The sequence below is a fragment of the Polypterus senegalus genome, chromosome 6, assembly GCF_016835505.1.
Source record: "Polypterus senegalus isolate Bchr_013 chromosome 6, ASM1683550v1, whole genome shotgun sequence".
Classification (NCBI taxonomy): domain Eukaryota; kingdom Metazoa; phylum Chordata; class Cladistia; order Polypteriformes; family Polypteridae; genus Polypterus; species Polypterus senegalus.
The window spans coordinates 108532665-108557171 of NC_053159.1; the positions used below are offsets into that span (position 1 = coordinate 108532665).

A 24507-nucleotide genomic window follows, 5' to 3' on the forward strand; every position below is an offset into this window, starting at 1 on the left:
TAAAATAAGTTTATAAAGCACAGAGAATTTGTTGATTTAGGTATTTTTTACAAGCCTTAAATTTTACACCATTTGGCTTGCTCTCTCTCTCAAGGGTGGGGATCGATCTGTTCTTAGCATAATTCTTTTTTTTTTGTAAAAACTTGATTACTATGTATTGATTATAATAAAATTAATAAATAAAAATAAATAAATAAATAAATAAATGTCAGGAAACAACCCTGGATAGTGCATCATGGGTCCACTTACACACACGTATAATCACACGTATAATCACACAGGGTCAATTTGCAATCAACCTTGATCCTAAATCGCACATCTTTGAGGATATGGCAGGTAAACCCAAGGACACAGACACAGGGAGAACATGCCAGTTCCACACTGACAACAACCAGGTGCAGGATTCATACCCAGGTCATGGGATCTGTGAGGTTGAAGCACTATCCCTTGTGCCACCATGCCACTTTACTATATATATATTTATTTGTCAATTCAATTTTAATGATCAGTGAATGTCTGAATTATGTAATCTTCTATGCATTAGTCGTTTAAATGTTGAATTAGAAAAAAAAATTATTGTAACATAACTACTGATAGAAATTTGGCTCTGAATATTAGTTAACCATTAACAAGTAATAACCTGCTCCATACCTACTGTTATTGAGGACAATGAAAGAAAAAACATATAGAAAGGAAACCAAGCAGGACATTCAAATTGCACCAGGGTGCTTTTATCTTGCACCATTTGCTTTATATACTGAATATACTATGTATTAAATATATTTGCACATTTAAATATATATATATATATATATATATATATATATATATATATATATATATATATATATATATATATATATATACTATGTTAAACTTTTCATTTACTGTAATATTTAAACTTACCTTTAGAATTATTTTGAGTAGAAGTGTCTACTTGCTTTGAAAAGAAAGAAAGAAAGTGCAGCTTTTCCACACCATGCTGCAATTCTTCTTCATGTCCACTTCTTTCTTACTGAGAGGAGCCACAGGCCAGCGGTGAGCCCAAGGCATGAAAGAGATCTGGACAATCTGTTAGACAGTAGTCCCATGAATGTGTTTGGACTGTGAAAGAAAACTAGACGCTGGAGAGAGAATATTCTAACTCCAAATACACGGTGCCCTCACCAAATTCCAGATTAGTCCAAGCCTTTATGCTGCCTATGTTGACCCAATGCCGATACCTGAATATCTCACAGTGCGGAAACACATGTTGCACAATCAAAAGTTAGGTTTTGCTTTTTGAGATAATCTTAAAAAGTTGTATATTTAACAATGTATTTTCCATCATACAGCTCTTAGCAAACACAATCAACCTTCTCACCTTACTTGTTATTAAAATCTGAAGTTTTATTAACCAACAAAACTCCTAGTTACTCCTAAGCTCCTGAAATCTCAAATGACATTAATAGACAGAAAAAGCCTTTAAGATGTATAATTATGCATTAAGGTATTTACAGTATGTATATCAAGTGTGCATTATTAAAGAAATATAGTTTAGGTTTATGATTTTTAAGATATTGCATTGCTTGAATTTATTACAATAACATTTAAAACAATAATTATTGATTGGATACCAATGCATTCAACTGCATTGAGTAGAATACCATTCTGTCCAGACATAATAGTTTAACTGAACCTAAATAACATGGAAGGATTTCATATGAATGTAAATGTGCCTAATTAAAAATGTTTAATAATTACATTTAACAAAATGCTTGACGTCTTTAATTGTTTTACTATGCAAGAGGACCTATTTATGTATCATCATTTGCATTCAATGCATTATAATGGTGACAGTGCTGCACATCAGAAGCACTATGTTTGTATTTACTTAATCTTTAGCTGTTTTCTTAGGGAATCCAAACACCTTAAACATGGACTTTTGATGCTGGCAGACAAAAAGAGCTGATTTAATAAAAACAAATGTAAAAGACAGCATTTCTTAAAAAGAAAACTGCAAATGAAAATTTTTGGCACCTTAACGTTAGACAAACACATTACTGTATATCCTTTAGAAAAGACAGACGAGTAATAACATATCTTATCCAGGAGTATTCATTGTTTAGACTCAATATCTGAATGAAAATAGTAAAATTGGGACTAATGAAATTAATAGAATAAAAGTCGACAAACATTTTATGCAGATATAGATCATTTAAAATTGAAAAAAGCTTTACTGCATCATTTATTGGTACCATATTATTTTATTAAATAAAGAATTAGATGAAATGATTCATTAATATATGTAGTATTTAAAATCATGATAGCCTACAGTATGACCTTTAATTTCCACATTCTGTATGCATCAGCACTGCATACAGTCCTAACACAGAGTGTGCCAGCCTTGCCATCCTAAACAACCTCCTTACAAATGCAGAAAGTCAGTCTAGGTACAGAGCTGACACATAAAACATAAAATGAGATGAGTAGGCTAAGCATGCTTACAAAAAAGATATACACTTCAACATTATTACAACCTTTTGATTACTACTTCCTACTCTGATACTTTAATAAACATTCAGTCTAAATAGCTTGACTGCCTGGACTCTGCCACCCTGGAGTTCACAGTACTGCCAATAAGCCATCTAAATGACTTCCAAAGAAGTATCTTTTCATGTGCACTTGTAAATGTTATAAACTTCATACTGAGCATACAATAGGGGGATTTTTACAAATCAAAAAATAATTACCAAAATATTTTTTTGTAAAGTATAGTAGTCTAATTCAAGCCAACATTTTCTTCTTTATTAGACATCTTTGCTACAGTGTAACTAATATTCTGAGCACAAATAAATCTTGTAATCTTGGGGCAGGACAAAGTTACCAGAAACATGGGGTGTAGTGAATAACATAATCTGAACGGAGACAATCCAGTGGATGCTGTGCTGCACTAGCCAGCTGCAGGAAATTTCCAAGAGTCAAATTGCAGTTTCCTTGATGGCTAATTTAGGGAAATCCCGTGGGGAAAAGGCTTAGAGGCTGATTCTCATTGGTAGGGAGAGGTGAACGGTAACCCTCAAAATTGCGAGGAATGCTTCCGCTGGTTGAACCGGAGCTATTGCTGAGGGTTTCAATGCTTCCTTCTCGTTGTAACTCTGTTAATTAAAACAACAAGAAAGTGAAATTACTAGTATCATTTTTCCTTTATAAAAAGTATAATTGGCAGGTGATATTATTTATATATTTATCCTATGTCTTACCCCAAACACATTAAAACAAAACACTGAAAAGAAAAGAAAAATGCAGATGTACATTACACAGATAATAATTGTGTAAGAAAGTTGAACAACAACAATATGAATCATTACCTGAAACTGTCAAAAACAAATTTGTATTGAGGAGGATTAAATGTGGGGCTACATTCACTACTAACAAAGTTATTTTAATTACATACAGCTAATAGTTAAAACTATCTAACATTTATTTTTAGTTAGTTTCTCGTTTGCTCTGAGGATCTGATTTCTTATGCCTAAATAGGTTTTATGTATGCCTAGCTCATGATGTGGGAATTAAACTACATTTCTGAAAGTGCAGACGTGGTTGTTGGAGCACCGTGGAAATGCGACAGTCCAAAAGTTTATGTGCTTCACTTCTCACTACCAAATTTTATGTGCATGTACCCCACATTTGTTATAAATGATGTCAATTCAAGGCCACCCTGCCAACAGACAGACCAATATAACAAATGCAATAAAGGATGAAAGGGTAACTTAATATCATCCACTGATTAGATGTAAATCCAACATAATTTATTACGGATCAAAGAAAAGCATTATAGAAAAATGTGCATGAATGAAGAAATTGTAAGAAGCATTTCAACAGCCAGTAAAAAGTAAACACCACATATAAAGCTATATCGAATAAAAAACTCTGACCTTATAAATCGAAATCTATAAATTACTGCTAATTTATTATTAATTATTCCATATAAACAGTAAAATCATATGTGTTAATTTAACTGCTAGCTTCTATATGGCTCCTTTTAGACCATACTGAAAGGTTTAAGAGATACTATGACTCAGATAGCTTTGATTAAAAAGAAATAATTTTACTGTGATCTACCAAACATTGACAGCAGAGACAGGGACAACCTGAAGTGAGCAACGGCTCCTTTTCAGTATTAATTTTGTTTATTTCCTTGAGCAGGGAATGGTACTACAAAGTAAGTCGTAACCCTTCAGAAATAGGAGATAAATTAAGCAGCGTACAATGGATAGAAGGCCGACATAACAGGCTTAGAAAGAGGATTTTTTCTGTTAGTGCAGAATGCATTGTAACTGACACAAGTAAGCATTTGAACATTAAGAAATCAGAGGCAGTTCTTACTGTTCATCTAATTTGTTTGATTCACTAGCTGATCTAAGTATGATATCTCGTCTAGTGGTTTCTTACGGATACAAGCTTTTCCACTTCATTAATTCCAGCAAAAAAAAATGTTTATGTTTTGCCAAACTTGCACAATTATTTATTTTCGAAACTATTAACTTTTATGATATAAATGGTTATGGTAGTAACCAGGAAATTAACATGAAAACATTTATTTTCTTGTTCATGTTTAGTGTTTTAAGTTGAGTTTCTTAAAGTACACATTAATGAGAGTATGTGGGTTACAACAGAAAAGCAACAAGTCGATTAGGCATAATCCAATTTAGGGTCTCAGGGGCTGAAGCCTATGCTAGCAGCACTAGGCTGAAGGCAGGAAACAGCCCTGCAGGGCCAATTCACACTCCAGCACACTCTCTCACAGTCAGCAGCAACAATCAACTTAACCTGCATGTCTTGCAGATGTGATTACCCAAAAACGAAAACCTGACAATGATAAAAAAGCAAGTTAAGAAGTGCAATTATTGAAATGAAGGTTGTTTATTACCCACATATAGTAATCTGGTGATTACAATTAAAAAACAAATACAATTATCACCAAAGTGCTGCAAAGTGATCTGGTTATTCAAAATATAGCAGACAAACACCTAGGACTCAAAAGAACTTCATATGTAACGCTGGTGATTTAAACTTCAGTAGTTAAACTCAGCCAGTCATTAGTACTTCCTGTTCAATGATGGAAGGAGTACGTTTCCATTCTTCTTTACTTTAGCACTGAAAAAAAAGTGAATGAAACAGTTAATAGCACTTTTGCAATGTATCAGGTTTGAATTGTTTTTGGGAATATTCTTTGTATGTTAGATTATTTCTGCTTTGCATCTAGAAAAAGATGAACACCTATTAGTAAAACTGATGAAATACTGTATCATTGTTTAGAAATATTGCCTTCATGCTTGGTTAGAGTATAAATGCCAATAAAAAAATCAATGACCTTATGTCAAGTGAAAATTCCCATTATAACTATTGGGTTGTTGTCTATATATTGCATATATAATACATATATTGTGCACACTCTACAAATACTTGCTGATTTATTCTGCCATCTGCTTACATCTGCATATTCCACAAGTAACTCCAAACAACCCCAAAACCCCGTCCAACTAATAAAACACATCTATATGGAGAACTCAAGTCTTATCCATCAATTTTGCTTTAAAGAACATGCCAAACAATGAAGCAACACTTTATTGCTATATGTGTTTTTTATCTTTTGTTTTAAACAACATGTAAGGATTATTACAGCTAGATTACATTTGGTGTGTCTGTGATTTGTGGGAGGGCTTTTCCATGTTTAATATGCACATGACCATGTTTCTAATAATCTGTTATGGCAGATTATCCTCTTCATATGGTGTCAAATCGGGCACATAAATGACAATCTGAAAAAATAATTTCATAACTAGCGGCTTCTCTCATAAAACACAGTTTTTCCACTTATACTGACAGACTGCAATCAATTAAAAATGATTAAAAGTGTAAAGATGATTTTAGCTTCCAGTGAACTGTGCTACCTGCAGCAAAGGATTTCAGAATAAGATGAATTGTTAGCAGACTTCATCTGCCACAACAGATGTACTCTGGGATGAGATGAAGTTCTGTTTAGGCCACTTTAAACTCCACATGATCATCAGCAAGGTCCCTGTGATAATCCCCGAGTGAAATGTGACATTTTCATTATTGAAATCCACAAGCTGTGTCAGGAAACATTTTCTTTCTGTAATCTTTATTTTTTTAACCCAACAACAAATTGCGGGAGTGGGTTGCACTCAAAATGCATTTTTAAAAAATGTTTGTAGTCATAGTGCAAAGAAAAAATATTACAATAAGTTATTATTAAAAAAAATAAATTGCCAATTTAAATGTACTATTTTGCCTAGGGGATATAGTCTAGAAACTGGCATATTTTCCAAGTGAGTTCAACTGCTTTGTTGTTTAAGTTTGTACTTTTTAAAGTTGCATTTAAATATAAATTATTTCTTAGGTTTGCAGTTTTTTTGTCTTATTGTGAATTCTCAAAAGAGTTCTGGGATTAGTCCTTTAAATCACATTTGTGATCAAAGTACTGACCTAACAAATAAAAAAAATGGCAAGGTACATTAAGTTGTTTAATTTGAATATATAAACAGAATATTACTTCTTCAGGATCACTAAATAATAGCACTGATTTCTTTTGGAAAGATCTGATGAAAAATTGATTTCATTGCAACAAAAATTGTTTTGAAGTGCATGGCTTTACTAGTACATTAAGAATTTTTAGACATTCAGTTTCAGGAGTTTTAAAATAACACAGTCATCACATAGTCTTTTTATTTGTACATTTACTTATTTGGCTGACACGTTTATGATACAATTGGTTACATTTCTTTTGGTTTTCCGATTGGAGCACAAGTAGGTCAAGTGACTTGCTTATGGCCACACAGTGTCACTAGTGGGATTTGAACACATAACCTCCAAAGCCTTAACCACAACACCAGGCTGCCTGTCTGGTAAACATCAACAATTTAGTTTACTTAATTAAAACAGCATCAGCAATACAAATAAAAGTGCTTTCATACTCCAGTGTGTGATTTAGTAAGTTAAACTGGTAAAAAAAAAAAAAGACTCTGCATGTGCAGTGATCTGTTGGACCTTTTTGTATGCAGTATTAAAGATAAGAACAAATCTCAGTTGTTAAAGAATGTCTTTTAAGTCTACCTGCTTGGCAACTGAAAATCCTGGCTATTAAAAGGAGAGATCATCGAAGTAGAGAATCATTGACACATGTGCTCTGTCCAATATTCCTGTATAGTTTGCTGATTACAACACCTTATTTGAGAGTTGATGTTAATCCCTTTTGAATGACAGGATGATTCAGAGGCATATACAATTGTTTTTTTCTTACTTATCAAGTAAGTTGTGGGTGGACAGGGTGTTGATTCACATTACAGTATATTTTCTGAAGGAGTTAAACATACTTAAAAATGACTCAGCATCTAAAATCTACAACAACATAAAAGAGAGAGAAGTTTCATTTACTTATTTTGTACTTTTTCAGTTTTAAATACAAAATAGATAAGTTAACTATCATAGGTCTACCAGGGCAAAAAGTGAAGCATGTGACAATTATACAGTGTATGTACATTTTTTTTACTCTAATTTTTAATATTATTATTTCAAATTTAGTAACATATACCTGATCTGTGGATGATGGAAGGTGACTTATTGCTGAAGGTTCTGGGTTAACAAAGAGAAAATTCAACTGTGGCTTCCTTAAATCAGACGCTTTATCAGTTTTTTGTTCTAAAGATATTAAACTTTATCTATTCTGTTACGCTTACTTTTAGCTCTTAAAAGGCCAGCATGAAAATTTATTTAAAAAGCTTTCTGAGGGAGTACTATTTTAAATATTAATTTAGAAGAGCTGAGTGTTTGCAGGTTAAAACAATGGGGTATACCAGAAGTGCTCAAGGTATTCTCTGGCCTGACTTCTCCCTCAGTCAGGGATGTATTATGCAGGGCTGGGGAGCTAACATCAAAGTCAGTTCAAGTGTGCTGCTGCTTTCCCACATCATTATTAGCACAACTGATGAAAAACTACAACATGAACCCATTTTTGAAACACCTAATAAACTGGTTATATATTATATAAGCAATAAGCAAGCAGTAATAAATTAGATGGAAATAATTCTAATGAGGGCTTAGGTTACATTATAAAATAGTCTGCAGTCTGTATGAAATTTGTAATTTTAACAATACCACTAATTTAAAAAAAGGAACAAAATAAAGTAATAATCATAACAACTTAAAGACAGTATGTTCTGAAATCTGAGCCACCTAAATGGAATTCTTTAAGTGTGTTTCAAACTACAAAGACAAGTTTTCAGAACAGAACACCAGAAGAAACAGCAGTTATTATTTCTAAACCTGCACAACAATTTTCTTATTTTTTTGTGTTAACAGTGGCAAAGGTATTCTAAGAACAAAGCATAAAATGTCCACAACTTTGCCCATAAAAAGTTCAGTTTTGTCTGAAAGTTTTCTATTGAAACAAACATAGCAAATCAGAAACAACCCAGAAGACTAGAAACTAGAACAACATTCCAAAGATACAAGAAGACCCAATGCCAAAATAATGCAAAAAAAGCAGTTCATGTTTCATGTACAGAATGGACAATAACTGACTCCCTTACTGATTGCTATGGAGAATCCACCCGGCAACTTAGAAGGTACAATGAAATGCACCTAAAAAAATGTGGCCACATCAAGTTGAGGATGACCTCAGACAACATCGACTCATCCTAATGGAGGCCAAGGCGATAGCACTAGATCGAACCAGCTGGAAACAAATCATGCGGGATGTCCAAAACCCATTGTCACCTAGAGTGACATACTGGCTACCAGGGCAGCCTCGTTCAGTTGTTTGCTAAAGGACTGACAACGATATTATGAACTGCAATGTGCAACCAATTGGCATCACGTAAATGTGAGAAATCCAATTATTCAAAGGCTGTCACAAAAAATGGGTAAAATTGATTACATTAGATATGATTAGAATTTCAGAACATTAGAACAATGTTGATAAAAACAGGTCAATCAGTCCAACCTACCCCTCAATCCTATTCACCTAATTTCTCTAAAATGACAGTAAAGTCAAGCTTTGAAGGTCCCTAAATTCCTGCCTGCAATCACACTACTTAGTAACTTATTTTATCTGTCTATTGCTTGTGCCAAAGTTACCCTTCACAAGTTTTCATCTGGATGTCTGTGTTTTTGTTGAAGAACTCATTTTAAAATATCAGCTGAGGCCCAACATATTAACTATCTTCAAAATTTTGAACATTTTAATCATTAATAACCTGTCTGCTTCAATTCAGAATTAAGCATTGTGTATTAAAGCCCACAAACATGTTAAACCAAGAACCCAGGCAGTCCCACAAGTTCTTGTAAACAAGTAATTTAAAACAGATATACCAATATATTCTGGTAGAACTGAAAATTAGATACAGTATATGCATGGTAATCTAAGTTTTATTTAATTTTATATGTATTATTATAGAAAAATAATGTATAATTCTTTTCTTGATAGAATCTCTTTTACAAAATTGGGATTTCTATTATTTTAAATGGCACTTTATGATTAGGAAATAACACTAGACAGCTTTAACCTCAGAATCAAGGCATAAGCAGTGGTCTTTAGCTACACTGCTCAAAAAAGCAAGACACAATATTTTTAATCACACCAAACATCATTGGTACAAAAGCCACACGGCATCCTTTGCAGATTTCTATTGTCATTAACTGTAAGTAACAGTCTAAAATGCTCAAAAGCATTCCACAATACCTAATCCTAGTCTTCTCTGAATGAACCGTCTAGCTTTTTATTTGATTACTATCTTATAGCTCATCATAAGACAGGGAGTGAGCATGTGATTGAGATAATCATCTTTGGCCACTGTCATTTTCTCAACAGTGAGGTACATTTATTCATTACAATTGAATAAATCTTTAACCACCACGGCAGACAGTGGAGCAAGCAGATACTGCATTAGATTATACCTCATTTCAGTATAAAAATAGAAACTTTTCATGCTTTATGTATATAATGCCCCAGCAGTTGCCTGTAGAATGTGTGAATTAGCATATAACAAATTTTCATGGCATCTATAAACTGTCATATGATGTTAAGTGAGCATGGGATTGAGAGTCAAGTTATTGTCTTCCTTACAGCTGCTGGCCATTTTATTTATGGCAAAAAGAGACAGTTGTCCAAAAGAACAAATGAACTACACGGTGCAGTGTTAGATTGTGGAATGCATGAGTTTTGCAAGCTCTAGTAAAGCACCTTGGGATGTGCTCAAAATTGGTAAGGAACTGTATAAAGTTTGTTGATTTTTACATGCACCTTCAGTGCTCTATTAAGAACTGTATGTAACATGCATCACTGGAAAATTAATGGAAGTAATTATTTAGGAAAGGTTGAAGCAACACATGCCAAGAACAAGTGTATAAAACATATCCTTTAAATGTTTATTTCTGAAAATTTTCAAGGAAGAAATATCATAAGATAAGGTACAGTAAATATACTCAATAATCACAGTGCCAGTGAATGTTGAGAGTGGAATGGATTGGCACGGGGTGATAAAATCGGTCCTGGAGGGCTGCAGTGACTACAAGTTTTTGTTCCAACCCAGTTGCATAATTAGAAACCAAACCTTGTCAATAAAAAGACCTTAATTAATTTCATAGCTTGTTACTGTTTTCTGCAATGTCAGATCATTCTTATATTATAGATTTTTTTTTTCCCTTCCAAGAATAACATCCAAGTGATTTGCAGCCTACAATGGCTGAATAATTCTCTGTCCTTCACTTTCATTCTCTTCAGTTTCCTTGTAAATATTTTATTAGATTCAATTAGATACACTTTATTAATCTCAAGGGGAAATGTAGATGCATACAGCAGCAGAAACCTAAAAATTTAAATAATAAAACCACATAGTTCACGATGAATTCAAACAAAGTGTAAATGGAAATATGTCAGATTGAGAACGGCTGGTTCCACAGTCATTTACATCTTATTACTAATAAAGAGCAATTATAAACAGTGAATGCTGTTGTTTAAGACTCAAATAAGCACGTAAGGGTGGGAAACCTTAACAAATGAAGCAACTAAAATAAAACATTTAAACAATAAGTGCTTCATTGGCAATAATTGACTTCTCATTAAGAAATTGGATTGGAGCAAAAATCTGTAGCCAATGTGGCCTTCCAGGACTGATGTTTCCCACCCCGGATCAACACATTTAAGTACAAGTTTGACTGTACTCTATACACATTAACAATAATAAGCCTATAACGCTATAATATATTTTTTGTTTCCCAGCTTTTTCTTTAGGCTAACAGTAATATCATTGCACCCCTGGCTAGAATGCTATAAGCTACAGAGAAGAAAAGCAGGGAGGCACTTGGCACCAGGCAGAAAGTTATATATTTGATTTTTGCACTGAGTTGTCTGAAGTAAAACAGTTTGGATTGAGCACCTTTTTTTATATGTTGTAATGGTTTATGTTTTTAGAAAGCGAATTAGGGTCACTAAACAAATGCAGAGTCCATGTGCACAGCCCTTTATATGAATATTTTCTATTGTGCAGTTTGATGATCAAATCAACAGAACATTATCTGTGCCTACTAAAGGAGAGCCACAGACATATATAACAGCAAACAAATCAACAAACACAACTTACAAATTGTTTACATTCAATATTACTTTGTGTGTTTAAAGAAAGTGGATTGGTACAAAAATCTGTAGCCAATGTGGCCCTCCAGGACTGATGTTGTTGATGTTGAAGAGCATAGCACACTATAGAGTACAACTGGTCCTAGAAAGCCATAATGTGGTTTTCATTCCAGATGAGCTACTGTATTAGTCAATAAAAATAATGTGCCTGAGAAGAACGTTGACATTATTTTGCTTTCTTCTTCCTTGAAAAAATTACTTGCAATACTGATCTCACTTGATAGAGAAGAACAAGAAAGGATTATTTTAAAAAGAAAATGTACATGCAGGGTTGAGAAAATGATGAATACCTATAGATAAAACTAGATAAAATGCTCTGTGCCATTTTCATAGGACAACTTTTTCATCGTTTCTTAATCAAGTCTTTTCTTTCCTGTCTCTGTAATATAAAAGTACTCAACACAGAGTCCAAACAGGAAATACAATCAAGGAACATTATTGGACATACAGTAGTCAAGTTTTGTTAAGGTGAGTGTAAAGTACTGTATATTGAGTTTTCTTTCAATTTCTGAAGATTTAATATTGTGTTCAGTTTAGTCCCTATATTATCAGACAAGTCAAAACTGTGAAAAATGAAGTATCTATTGTTTTCTTCTGATGCTCTGAGAATATTTGACATTTAAAAGCAGGCAAGTGTGAATGATTATGCAAAAACATACTCTTTAGGTCATATGTAAATTTAGTTAAAATGCTCATGAAATGTTTGACAACATCATTAAAAACTGTAGAATATAAATAAAGTTCTAATTAGAAAATATATGTTTTGTCACCATTGCAGCAGAAATACAAACTCATTTCTTGGGAGATAAAGCACAGGTGTGTCATTGCACTAAAACACGTCATACTCAGGGGTGCTAAGTGACCCCTTTAAAACTGAGCTCAGTCTACATCTAATACACGTTTTTAAGGTTCTGAATGTTATTATCTAAATAAATGTGATGTTTCTTCAATCTAAGCATTGAAACATACATTCAATGACATAACATAACAATGAAACATAAAGAGATGGAAAGTTAGGGCTGAATATAAAAGGACCTCCTACTACAGTATACAGGCCAAGAGAAGTTATGGATATACAGTTCATCAATTGTCTACTCCCAGTTCTGAGATGTAGGCTGTTTCTAATTTTAAGAGCTGGCTGAAGAAACTGACCAATTAGTTATTTACTCAATAAATAAGGTAAAATAATGGTATTCTATCTTATCTTCAGTTAGTAATTTTTAAATGTGTCCACATATCTGATGTTGCATATATTATTATGAAGTTTCTGATACTGGATACATAAAGATGCATATTTGTTTGCATTACAAGGTATTTTGGTGCAGATTGTAATATGTCATTTTTAAGTAATTCGGTTCATATTAATCACAATATACAAAAAGTAATAGTTTGTGCATTTTAAACTGTAAATGTATTTTAACAACAAAATTACTATCACCTTAAATTAAGTATTACCTACATGGAGTTCCAGTGCTACAATAAAACACAAGTGAAAGGTAAATAAGATGCATCCATTACAGAAAGAGTATCAGACAAGTAATGAGAGAATGCTTCTACTTGGTATTGCGGGAGACAGGGGTTGCCAAAATGTTTTGAAGTCTGACCTTAAGTATAGTGCCCTGAAAGGAAAACCTCAGGTGGCACTATATAAAGCAAGATGAAGAGAGAGAAGGAGAAAGTGGTACGCTAAAGAAAGCTGGCAGTATTCCTTATAAAACTCCAAAAGGCATGCAACTGATCTTAGATTAAAATTGACTGGCTCTATCATCAAGTGAGCAAGGCTGTGGAGCTCAATCTGGAGACCAATGCAATTTCTTTGAGAAGACAGGTGGCAACAGATAGCTCATGGCTAGGATAGGTGGAGTTATTTAGCTCATGAGGGAGTAAAGTGCCTTGGAAACCTGGAACTTTATGGACAATGACACCATCTGCAACTGAAGACAAGCTAGCTATAGACAAATCGGGCCAGTCCTGATGTAAAGACTTATGCAAATGTGTATTGCATCTTTGAGATTTACTAATTAGTAGCTGGCAGGAGAGTTTACTGTAGGAGAAGTGGCAAAAGCCATTAGAAATGGTAGGTGAGAAGTGAGACTGATTTTATGTGGTCCTCAGAATGTGGCCAAGAGAGTTATCTAACACAGACAGGAATAAAACCTTTGAAGGATGACCCCAAAGCAAGACTTTGTTTTCTTTATTTGCTTTTTTCCTGCATGCATACTTTATTGTTTGTCTGATTTAAATAATAAACATCACATATTTTGATATACAGCATCTAGAACCCCTTGGCTTTATGATACTCTTCATTTTTTGATGAAAATGACATCCATTTTAGAAGTACTTGCAAATCTGCTGCATGCTTCTCTTGAATGTATCACAATCAATGAAAATCTATTTTCTTTTACATAAGAATTATATTATATATTAAATAGTTTGTTTTAGGATGTGTATTGTCATTCCATTGTGTTAAGAATCTTAAAGTATGCTAACCGTTTCATGACAAGATAACATTAAAAAAATTCAAGACATCAAATTTCAACATAACCTACACCAATACTTCATCTAGTCTGATTTTGTCCCCTTTCATCTTGTACTGTTCACAGATGGTTTTTGTTAAATGCCTCATGTCAGATTCCTCTCTCACTGAGTGGTCATCACTCTTAAGATAAAGTGCACCAAAGGCTGCAATCAATCGGATATCACATACTATAAAAACTGGATAGTTCTATGCCACTGATATCTTTATAACTGACTCGGATATGCCAGGAAATCTGTACTGGTTGTATTTGATAAACAACTTTTAAACACAATCACAAATGTAAGGCAGGCAAATTGTATGAAGTAGTATTGAAACAGAAGCTGGAATCACTTGTCTCACTTAAGTTCTTATCAAAAGCCTTTCTTATGTAAGGCAGCCGATGCACATAAAGTATAGACAACTTTAAATGTTAATAATCTGTTTACAGCCTTTATATCTGTAATTAGTATGGAATTTGTCTGAATTTGCTGAACTCCTCTATTTAAACAGAAAAATGCATTAAAACTACATAACAAACATCTTCTGATTGATCAGAATGAAAAAGTCCTTCAATATTGATGATGCTAAAATAATTCAGACTCAAGAGCTAGGAAATTAATTACTGACAGAAACTTATAATGAACATATAATACATTAGACAAAGTGATTAACTAGAATTTACACAGGGTGCTCATTCAGTAATGCAAGTATTCTTACCTTTTACAAGTAACACAAAAGGCTTTAAACACACATGAAAAGGAAGAGGTTTCTATGGAAAACATTTCTCATTATACTCTAAATTATATTTAGAAGTAAAAAAGAAACATCAAATCATTTGTAAAAAGACACTTAACCTAAAGTAACAGGTGACACTTTCTTTTTAATGATGAGAAGTAAAATTGCTTCCAAAATGTATGTAAACAGACATCCAATAATACATTATTTAGCTATAAATGTATAATATTTCATGGACAAATACAAATATTCTCTACAGTGAATACAAACAGCCAAAAATATGCAACTGAATAAATATTTCACTTTTTTATTTTATAAGCATCTATATATCATCTTAATATGAAGGCTTATACAGCTACCATTGTCAATTAATGTAAAAGGCAGGGAGTTCAGCTGTCAAGACCACTTCTTGTAAAGCGGACAAACTGTATGATTTGGCCCAATCAATGTCATCCACTATAAAACCTCTAACCAAATATCCAACACTAAAGCAATTAGACTTGTAATCTCAGAGGAGGAAAACAAGCCAGGAGCCACTTGTAAAGCCTCAGAGTTCCTATTGTATGATAATAAATGAGAATATCTAAAATAGGTGATCAATGATCCAGGATGATTAAAACCCTGAGCAAAGGACTGCGTTACAATATATGTTGCAAATCTTGAAGGAAACTTAAATAATGAAAAAATGTCTTAAACATTTGCATTAGCACCACTGTATTTCCATTGAACCCAATTCTTGACTTTGAAAGTAGAATTCCTAGCACTTTTCAATTACCTGGACTAGGGATAAAAGGGGCTTCTGCAAAACCAAGGCCACGGAAAGTCATGCATATCTATTGTGATCATGCCATATGAACAGCCATGCTTTTTTAGGCCCTAAGAAGATGTGAGTAACATCCACTTTTTCTATTCAGGCACATGCCATTCTTAACCTTTTCTCTGCATTTATATGCATTGTGGGATGTATGGATTTTCTGCATATACAGTGGGCATAGCAAAGAATCTCCCCCATTGAAAAAATTCACAATTCCTAAAATGAAAATTTATTGTTCATAAAAACAATAATCACTGAGACTGATAACTACCATTTTGAGTCTATTGGGGTCTTTCTGTACCAACTTTGCATATCTAGACTGGGCAATATGGTCCCATTCGTTTACAGAACAGTTCAAGCTCACTCAAACTGGATGGTAATGATTTGTGGACTACAAACTTCAGATCATTCCACAGATTTTCAATGGTGTTTAAGTCTGAGTTCTGACTAGGGCATTCACATTTTTCTCCTTTAGTCACTGTGTGGTCAATTTTGCTATGTGCTTTGGGTTAATGTCATTTTGAAAGGTAAACCTTCTTCCCATCTTCAACTTTCTGGCAGAGGGCAGGTTTTCGTCAAGAATTTGATGGTATTTTGCTTCAACCATTTTTCCTTCAACCCTGAGAAGTGCCTGACTCCCAGCCACTGAGTGACACCCCCACAACAGGATGCTACTACCTCCATGCTTTACCCTAAGTATGGTGTGTTTTGGATGGTGAGCTGTATTGGCTTTCTGCCAGGTATACCGTTTGGTGTTGAGGCCAAATAATTTTATTTTGGTCTCATCTGACCATATAATTTTTCCATTTGGCCTTAGAATCTTCAACATGCATTTTGACAAAGTTCAAATGAGACTTAATATGGCCTTTCTTGAGGAGTGTTTTTTTTTCTTTCAACATTCCTGTATAGGCCACATCTATAGAGCGCTTCTGATATCATTGTCACATGCACACAACTTCCTTTATCCTTTATCAAGCTCAGTGATTCTTGTTTTTTATTTATTATTATTTTTTTGAACTATTGGCTATTATATCTTTGACTTGGATGTTATAGGTTGAATCGAGTAAATAAAGCTGAAAAAAATATTTTTGTGTGTGTTTTCATTTTAGGCAATAAAGCAAGAATATGTGAATATTTTCACAAAGGGGAGTGAATCTTTTCTATACCCACTGCAAACGTATTAGTAAATATCCAGTTACCTCAAAATGTTACCTGCCATCTCAATGACTAGGCTATTACCCTTGCTTTGCTTTTGCCATAAGGTGGTGCTGTGGATGGAATTGCAGCTACACTGATCTAGTGTTGTTCTGGGTAGAAATCCCATATCCAGTCATTATCAGTGTGGAGATTATACATTTTCACTGTGTCTGCATGGATTTTCCTCCTGGTGCTCTGTTTTTCTGCAGCAACTCAAAGATGTGATGTTTAAGTTTAATGGTGATTGCAAATTGATCCTGGGTGTGTAAATGGGCCCTGTGATACACAGTACTGATAAGATGAATTCTGTTCTCCAGTGACCCTGAATTAGATTAAGCATATTTGAGAATGCTTTGCTACTATTTTGCCATGAGACTTATTTTACTGCTTAAACAGGGTGTGTTCCTCCACAGTAGCCACAACAGTACAGAGCACCACTCCCTGCTAAATTTACTTCCAACACATGTAAAGACACCAGGCACATGGGATTAATAGCATATTTCAGTGAATACCAGCGTTATGAGTCCTGCGATTAGTTCTAGTGATGTATTTTTTTTTTTACTTTTTATTTCTAGAAATATGTTTGTTTCCATACTTCTTCTCAAAAGTTATTCGGATTTAACTGTTCAATACTTGAAGAACCTGTATCACCTAAATGATGTTCTTTTTTTCATTACTTCCGTTATTTAATTGAGATGAATAAAAAAAAAAGATTCTTTTGTTTTTTCATTTCTGAATAATTTTGCTAGAATGATGATAAAGGAAGAAAAATGATGCACACTTGAAACTGTAAGAGGATAAAGGCATGCTTTATGACCTTTACCAGGCCTTAAAAGATTGTTCAGTGCATAAATAATGGTTTCCTCTGAATTCTACTGTAATTAGATGCTTTGTTCTTCATTTACTGAAACACAAGTTACTTTTTTGGCATGACCTTTAATTGGTTTAAGTAGCTAAATTGCTTTTTAGGAGAAACATGAAGGTTAATTAACTGCAGATGCATTTGTTTAGAATGGTGTGATTTTGAGGAACAAAGCAGCAAAGTCCTGAAAAATAATACAATTTTATTATGTACATGAAAGTTAGAAATACAGTGTATTCAGATACAGAGGTCAAGTGACAGGTTCTTCAAAGCTTGAAAGTACTGCATACATTTCACAAATTGTATTGAAATCAGAGGAAAAGAAAAAAAACAACTATATATAAAAAAGTAATCGGCAATGCAGTATGTGGTACTGACTTTCAGCAGATGTCATACATATTGCGCACTGGAGAGATTTCGAAGGACTGGAAAATGGGAAATATCATCCCATTATATAAAAAGGGTGACAGGGCACATCCAAGCAACTATAGGCCAGTAAGCGTAACATGCATCACAGGAAAATTAATGGAAGGAATTATTAAGGATGAGATTGAGCAACACCTGACAAGGACAGGAGTTATTCTGAATAGTCAGCATGGGTTCAGAAGAGGAAAGGTCGTGTTTTACTAACATGCTGGAATTCTATGAGGAGGCAACAAAAGGATACAATCAAAGTGGATCTTATGATATTATTTTTCTTGACTTTCAGAAAGTATTTGATAAGTTGCCACATGAGAAGTTGGGCATCAAATTAAAAGAAGTTGGAGTTCAGGGTGATGTTTTTAGATGGGTGCAGAATTGGCTCAGACACAGGAAGCAGAGGGTGCGAGGAACCTCATCAGAATTGGCCGATGTTAAAAGTGGTGATCCACAGGGGTCAGTTCTAGGGCTGCTGCAATTTTTAATATATAAATGATTTAGATAGGAATATAAGTAACAAGCTGGTTAAGTTTGCAGATTATACCAAGATAGGTGGATTGGCAGATAATTTGGAATCTGTTTTATCATCACTGAAGGACTTGGATAGCATACAGGCTTGGGCAGATTTGTGGCAGATGAAATTTAATGTCAGTAAAAGTATTACACATAGGAAGTAAACATATTAGGTTTGAATACACAGTGGGCAGTCGGAAAATCGACAGTACACCTTATAAGAAGGATTTACGAGACATAGTGGACTCTAAGCTATCAACTTCCGAACAGTGTTCAGAAGCCATTAAAAAGGCTAACAGAATGTTAGGATATATAGCATAATGTGTGGAGTACAAGTCACAGGAGGTTAGGCTTAACCTTTATAATGCACTGGGGAGGCCTCATCTTGAGTACTATATACAGTTTTGGTCTCCAGGCTACAAAAAGGACATAGCAGCGCTAGAAAAGGTCCAAAGAAGATCGACTAGGCTGATTCCAGGGCTACAGTTTAAGCAAAAGAAGATTAAGAGGTGACATGATGGAAGTGTTTAAAATTATGAAGGGAATTAGTACAGTGGATCGAGACTGTTATTTTAAAATGAGTTCATCAAGAACACGGGGACACAGTTGGAAACTTGTTAAGGGTAAATTTCGCACAAACATTAGGAAGTTTTTCTTTACACAAAGAACAACAGATACTTGTAATAAGCTACCAAGTAGTGTGGTAGACAGTAAGACGTTAGGGACTTTCAAAACTCAACTTGATGTTTTTTTGGAAGAAATAAGTGGATAGGACAGGCAAGCTTTGTTGGGCTGAATGGCCTGCTCTTGTCTAGAGTGTTCTAATGTTCTAATATTAAATGCAATGCAGTTTATTCAAACAAATTCAGTAAGCTTTTTACTTTAAAATTAAAGTTTAAACTGTGTAAATGTGAGTGAGATTTATGTTATTTCTCTGACAATGGATTGTTTTTATCTGAAAAGTAAAACAATTATGAAATTTTAGCAAGTGAAAGAAACTATTCAATCGGGAAAAAAATAATTAAAAATCATATCCATGCCTAGTATGTAAGTGTAGGTTTTATAATAAAAAGCTGCAGACAGTGAAAGTAAAAGACATATTGATGTACTTTACTGTACACAAATTGTAATATTACAGCAATTAATTTACTCAATGACAAAAAATAGACACAGAGAACAGTTTTCTAACTTGCACTGAAAGTGAAATAAGAGAGCAGCAATGATAGTTTTACAGCTAAATAGGATGACATGTCCATTACACTCAATGACCTAGAGGGCCACACACTGGGCTGACTACAAGAGGCTGATAACTAAAAAAGGATGCTTGTAATCTCTCTATGGTATACCACAAATGAATCAAAAAATGTGTTTGTCAATAACAGAAACAAATGATAGAGATAGGGGCTGAAAAGGTGGCAAATATCGAGGCATGTTTGCTGCACGGTTTGGAATGGATTTTGGGGGTGAACCACCACTGGAGGAATGGTGAATAAAGCCATATGCTATCACAGCACCTGTGTACACAGATTTCATTGTCTACATAGATGTGTCACTGATCATTAACTGCTGAGTCTCACTTGAAATCGCTGGTTGACAATTCACAGATAATGGACTCTATTCAAAGTGTCCATTATGACATCTGCTAAAGACCACTCAACATCACTAGCTATGTCTGCATTAACGTCAGGCTTGAGTTGTCTGGACTGCTGTGGAATAGGGTTGGGTCCCATTTTACTGATAGCTCTTGCTGCCCCTTTGAAGTCGACAACCATCACATTCACACATGGTGATAGCAATGTTTTGATTGAAAAAGAGAGCACTGTTTGAAAAGTGGATGCATCACCACTTGGAACGGGAACTACTACGCCCTCGACCACAAGGCTTGGAATTGGGTTGTGTGGTCAGTCAGACAAATCATTGGAGGTAAGATTCCCTGCCTATATGGTATCAGTATATACTAGGCAGTGTCTGAGAAAATCATTAAAGACCCCAGGCACCTCAGCCACAAATAGTTCTCCATGTTACTTTCAGGCCAACTGTATTGCTGTATTAATTATGTCCTGTATCATAAATTCCGACACAGGTTCTTTAACTGTTGGGCGGCAGGACTGTGACTGAAGAATCTTTTAAATGGTGCATTTTTTGTGTATTTGCATTTTGCACAATTTTAACACTGCGCTGTTGTGGGGCTTGACGCCTAAGTTTTTTTTACTCATTTGTACTCTATATGTTGTGATGTGACAATCAGTCAGTCAAAATATAATTAAATAGTGGATGTTATAATAGAGCAGTGTGTCACCTATAATCTGATATGTGGTAAATTTGACACATAACTGGTTTTTTTTTCTCAAAACTTAAAAAGCACAATTTTTGTATCTGTGATGGCTGCTAAGCCTTACTATAGGTTGAAATGTTATTTACATGTCATCTCCCATCCTTCTATTTAACTCCAAACACAAAGAGTGTTAAGCCATGCCTCACAGACGCCACAAAATATCATTCATTTTCTTTTTTTTAAACTCTGAATAGGGTCCAAACGCAATAATTGGACTAGAGGAGGAGCAGTAGGATTCAAACCTCATTAAATACAGGCCCACTGAAGACAGTACTTGAAAAACTACCAATGGTGACATTTAGAATTTTGTAGACATTTAATAAAAGAGAAAAATTAATTCTGAAATCTGGAAACCTTTTTAAAAATACCTTTCATAAAATAATTTGTTTCTCGCACTTATAGGTGGATTTCTTGTTTTGTTAATTTCATCACTACTAAGAACATTTTTAATCATTTTACAATAAGTGAATGAAGTCCTTGCAGAAATTATGGCTATGGAGAAGTATGCCAGGATCTGGCAGATTAATCAACCTTGTGATCAAGAGAGATGCTGATTTACAAGAAGCAAACTCTGAAAATGATTTAGGATTTTGTACTAATGTGAAATTCACATCTGTCAGGCAATGTGCTGAAACAATTAAAAAGCCTAATAATACGTTAGACTGTATTGCAAAAACATCTGATTTCAAATCAAGGGTTGTTATGATCAAGCCCTCTAATGTGCTAGTGTGACCACATTTGAAGTAATGTGTATAATTTTGGTTACCATGCGACAAAAAAGCTACAGCGGAATTAAATACTCTGTAGCAAACAAGTGTATCCCTAGGCTATATGACATGTCTTACTCTCTCTGGCTAAAGGAACAGAACTGAGTAGCCATCAGCACAAAAGACTAACTGGGGCCATAATCTAGTTTTTCAATATTCTTAAACATACCAGCTCATTCATGAATCACATAACTGAAGACACTTGCGGAAATTAAGTCAAAAGGAATTCAAGACAGAAACAAGGATCACCAGAAGCCATTTAGTTGAAGTAGAAATCCTAACATATTTTAAAGGACATCTGGATGAGATCCTTGGACTAACTAATCAGCTTAACATAATAAATGATCTACTTTTTTTTCCTAAAATGTCTTGTATTCTTCTGTTTTCCTAACCAGTGAAATCTAGTCAAGTACTTTGATTCCATTATATTGTCAAGATAATTTACAATGCGTACAAACTATTAATTCAACTTATTCTGATTAAACACACTTCCATTTTACGAAAACAAATCCCCCTTATATGTGAAGATGTACCAAATGTCACAATAGACACAGAGAAACAGAAGAATTAAAATGGAAAATTGGAAAAGATATATTAGCAGCATAGATTCTGTCCACATGACATATAAACATCAACTAGTTTAAAATCACCAAAACAATACAAAACGTGGACACAGACTCACATCGACAGGTGTCATAATGCTAGTCTACACTCTTTTGTTTGAGCTAATAATATTACTGAATCATTTAGTAACAAATATCTTGCCTGCCTAATGGATGAATTTAAGACATACTACAGACAAATGCACTTGTTCATCTTTTTTGTTTTACTTATACACAACAAGAAACTCCTGTCACTCTGTTAAAGTTTTATACTATTATTGCATGGACAAATTATTTGTAAGTATGCATCATTATTAGATTTCACCACTTTTACATTGCATTTAGAAATCTTCATAAGATTCAAGGTCTGTGTTTGTCTCTTATGTCACAAATGGAAGTCAAGTAAATGGCGAACAGAGAGCTCATTGGCAGTTATGCAGTCTAAATAGCTGAGTTACAGTAAATTCAGTTTTGTTGAACATTCCATAGAAAACATTAATTCAAGCATACATTTTACATTTGTAGCAGGCGGCTGGCATCCAGGCCTAGCCAGGCCGCCCCTGCACACTATATTCAGGGGTAGCAGCCCTGGACAGTGCAATACCTCCCCCTGGACGCTAGATGGCGCAGCAGTGCATTGCTTTCCCACAGGGCTCCCTGAGAATTGGAGTTGGGTGCAGCCCTGTTGGGTCCTGTAGGCACCGCCAGGGAGTGCTGTATTTGGGACTCCTGAGCACGTGTGGGCAGCATATTCATCACACCAGGAAGTGCAGCTGGAACCTGGTGATCAAGCACCTGGAGCACTTCCGGGTGAACTATAAAAGGAGCCAGCAACCACCACTCAGGTGCCAGAGTCGGGTGAGGAGGAGGACAAGGTTGCCTGGGAGGATTGGTGGTGCCAGAAAGAGAAGAAGAGTGCTGTGCTTAAGTGCTTGGGACTGTGTTGTGGCTGGAGGGATTACGGGAAAGACATGCCCTCCAGCTGAAGAAAAATAAAAGTTTGTTGAGTTTAACACGTGCTTCACTGTCAAGTCTGTGTTGGGTCGGGCGCTATATAGTGTCCTTATCACACATTATATATACTATTTGTTTAAATGTTTATTCACAATTTAAAGAGAAATTCTAATATAACTTCAAGCATACAAAGGAAATGTATAAAAGTAGTAGGATCCTGAAAAGTGAATGCATAATGCTGATGTAACAGGTTGAAATTATTTTAGTAAGATATGAGAAAATTGAAGCAGGGGAAAATGGGCTGGAGAGGTGGTATGAAAGGGGCTTTAGTGTGTTTCTCTCCTGATACGATAAAAAAAATGCTACAAACTTTAAGGTCCAGGATCTAAGGTAGGGGAGATCATAAAAAGAGACAAGTTTAAGCACAAGGTGGAAGCCCAATGGAAGGGTGATCATTTTGATATTTTTCAGAAGGAAGCATGTAAACATTGACTAAATGCAATTTAATACCAAATAAATAAAGAGGCAAGAAAACTGAAAAATGGATTAAGTTCAGATAGAAGCATGGATGTTCTCTGCTTGAAAAAATAACTGAGTTATGATTAACCTCAGCATTCCTATAAAGAAGAATGAGTTATTTCTGTCTGTCTGAAGTGTTCAAATGAATTATTAGATAGAATTATTAGCAATGTTGGAGTCATAGTCAGCCAAGCATGTTTGTTAAATTAGATATGTAATAATTAAAAAAAAAAAGCAGGAGTTATGAATACATTTAGGGCTTGACCTTTTGAATGCCATGAAATTAACTGTAAAATCATCAAAAAGAAGAAAAAAACAATGGTATGAAATAAAACAGGTAAAGAAAAATGCTGAGTATGTATGTATACAGGATGCATAAAAAATCAGAAAAATGAATGAGTATCACACATTGAACTCTTTAAATGTGATCACCGTGTTAAAATAAGTAAGTTAATTAGACAAACTAGAGAGAAAACAAACCAATCTGACATTTGATGGCAAATATATCAAAAGGAGGATTGTAGGAGGTGATTAAAATAGATGCAGTGTTAACTACAAAATTGACTCACTTTT

The 24507-nt window shown here is 34.4% G+C and overlaps 1 protein-coding gene across 3 annotated transcripts in view; it reads right to left on the reverse strand.

Annotated features, from left to right (window-relative positions):
- Positions 1–2226: 2226 nt before the first annotated feature.
- bcas3 (BCAS3 microtubule associated cell migration factor) overlaps positions 2227–24507 on the reverse strand; it is an 846307-nt gene continuing 824026 nt past the window's right edge. For all 3 annotated transcript variants that reach the window (XM_039756733.1, XM_039756734.1, XM_039756732.1), the window contains one exon: positions 2227–3137. In XM_039756733.1, the coding sequence (XP_039612667.1) occupies positions 2989–3137 (149 nt within the window). In that variant the 3' untranslated portion in view covers positions 2227–2988. The remainder of the gene's footprint in view (positions 3138–24507) is intronic.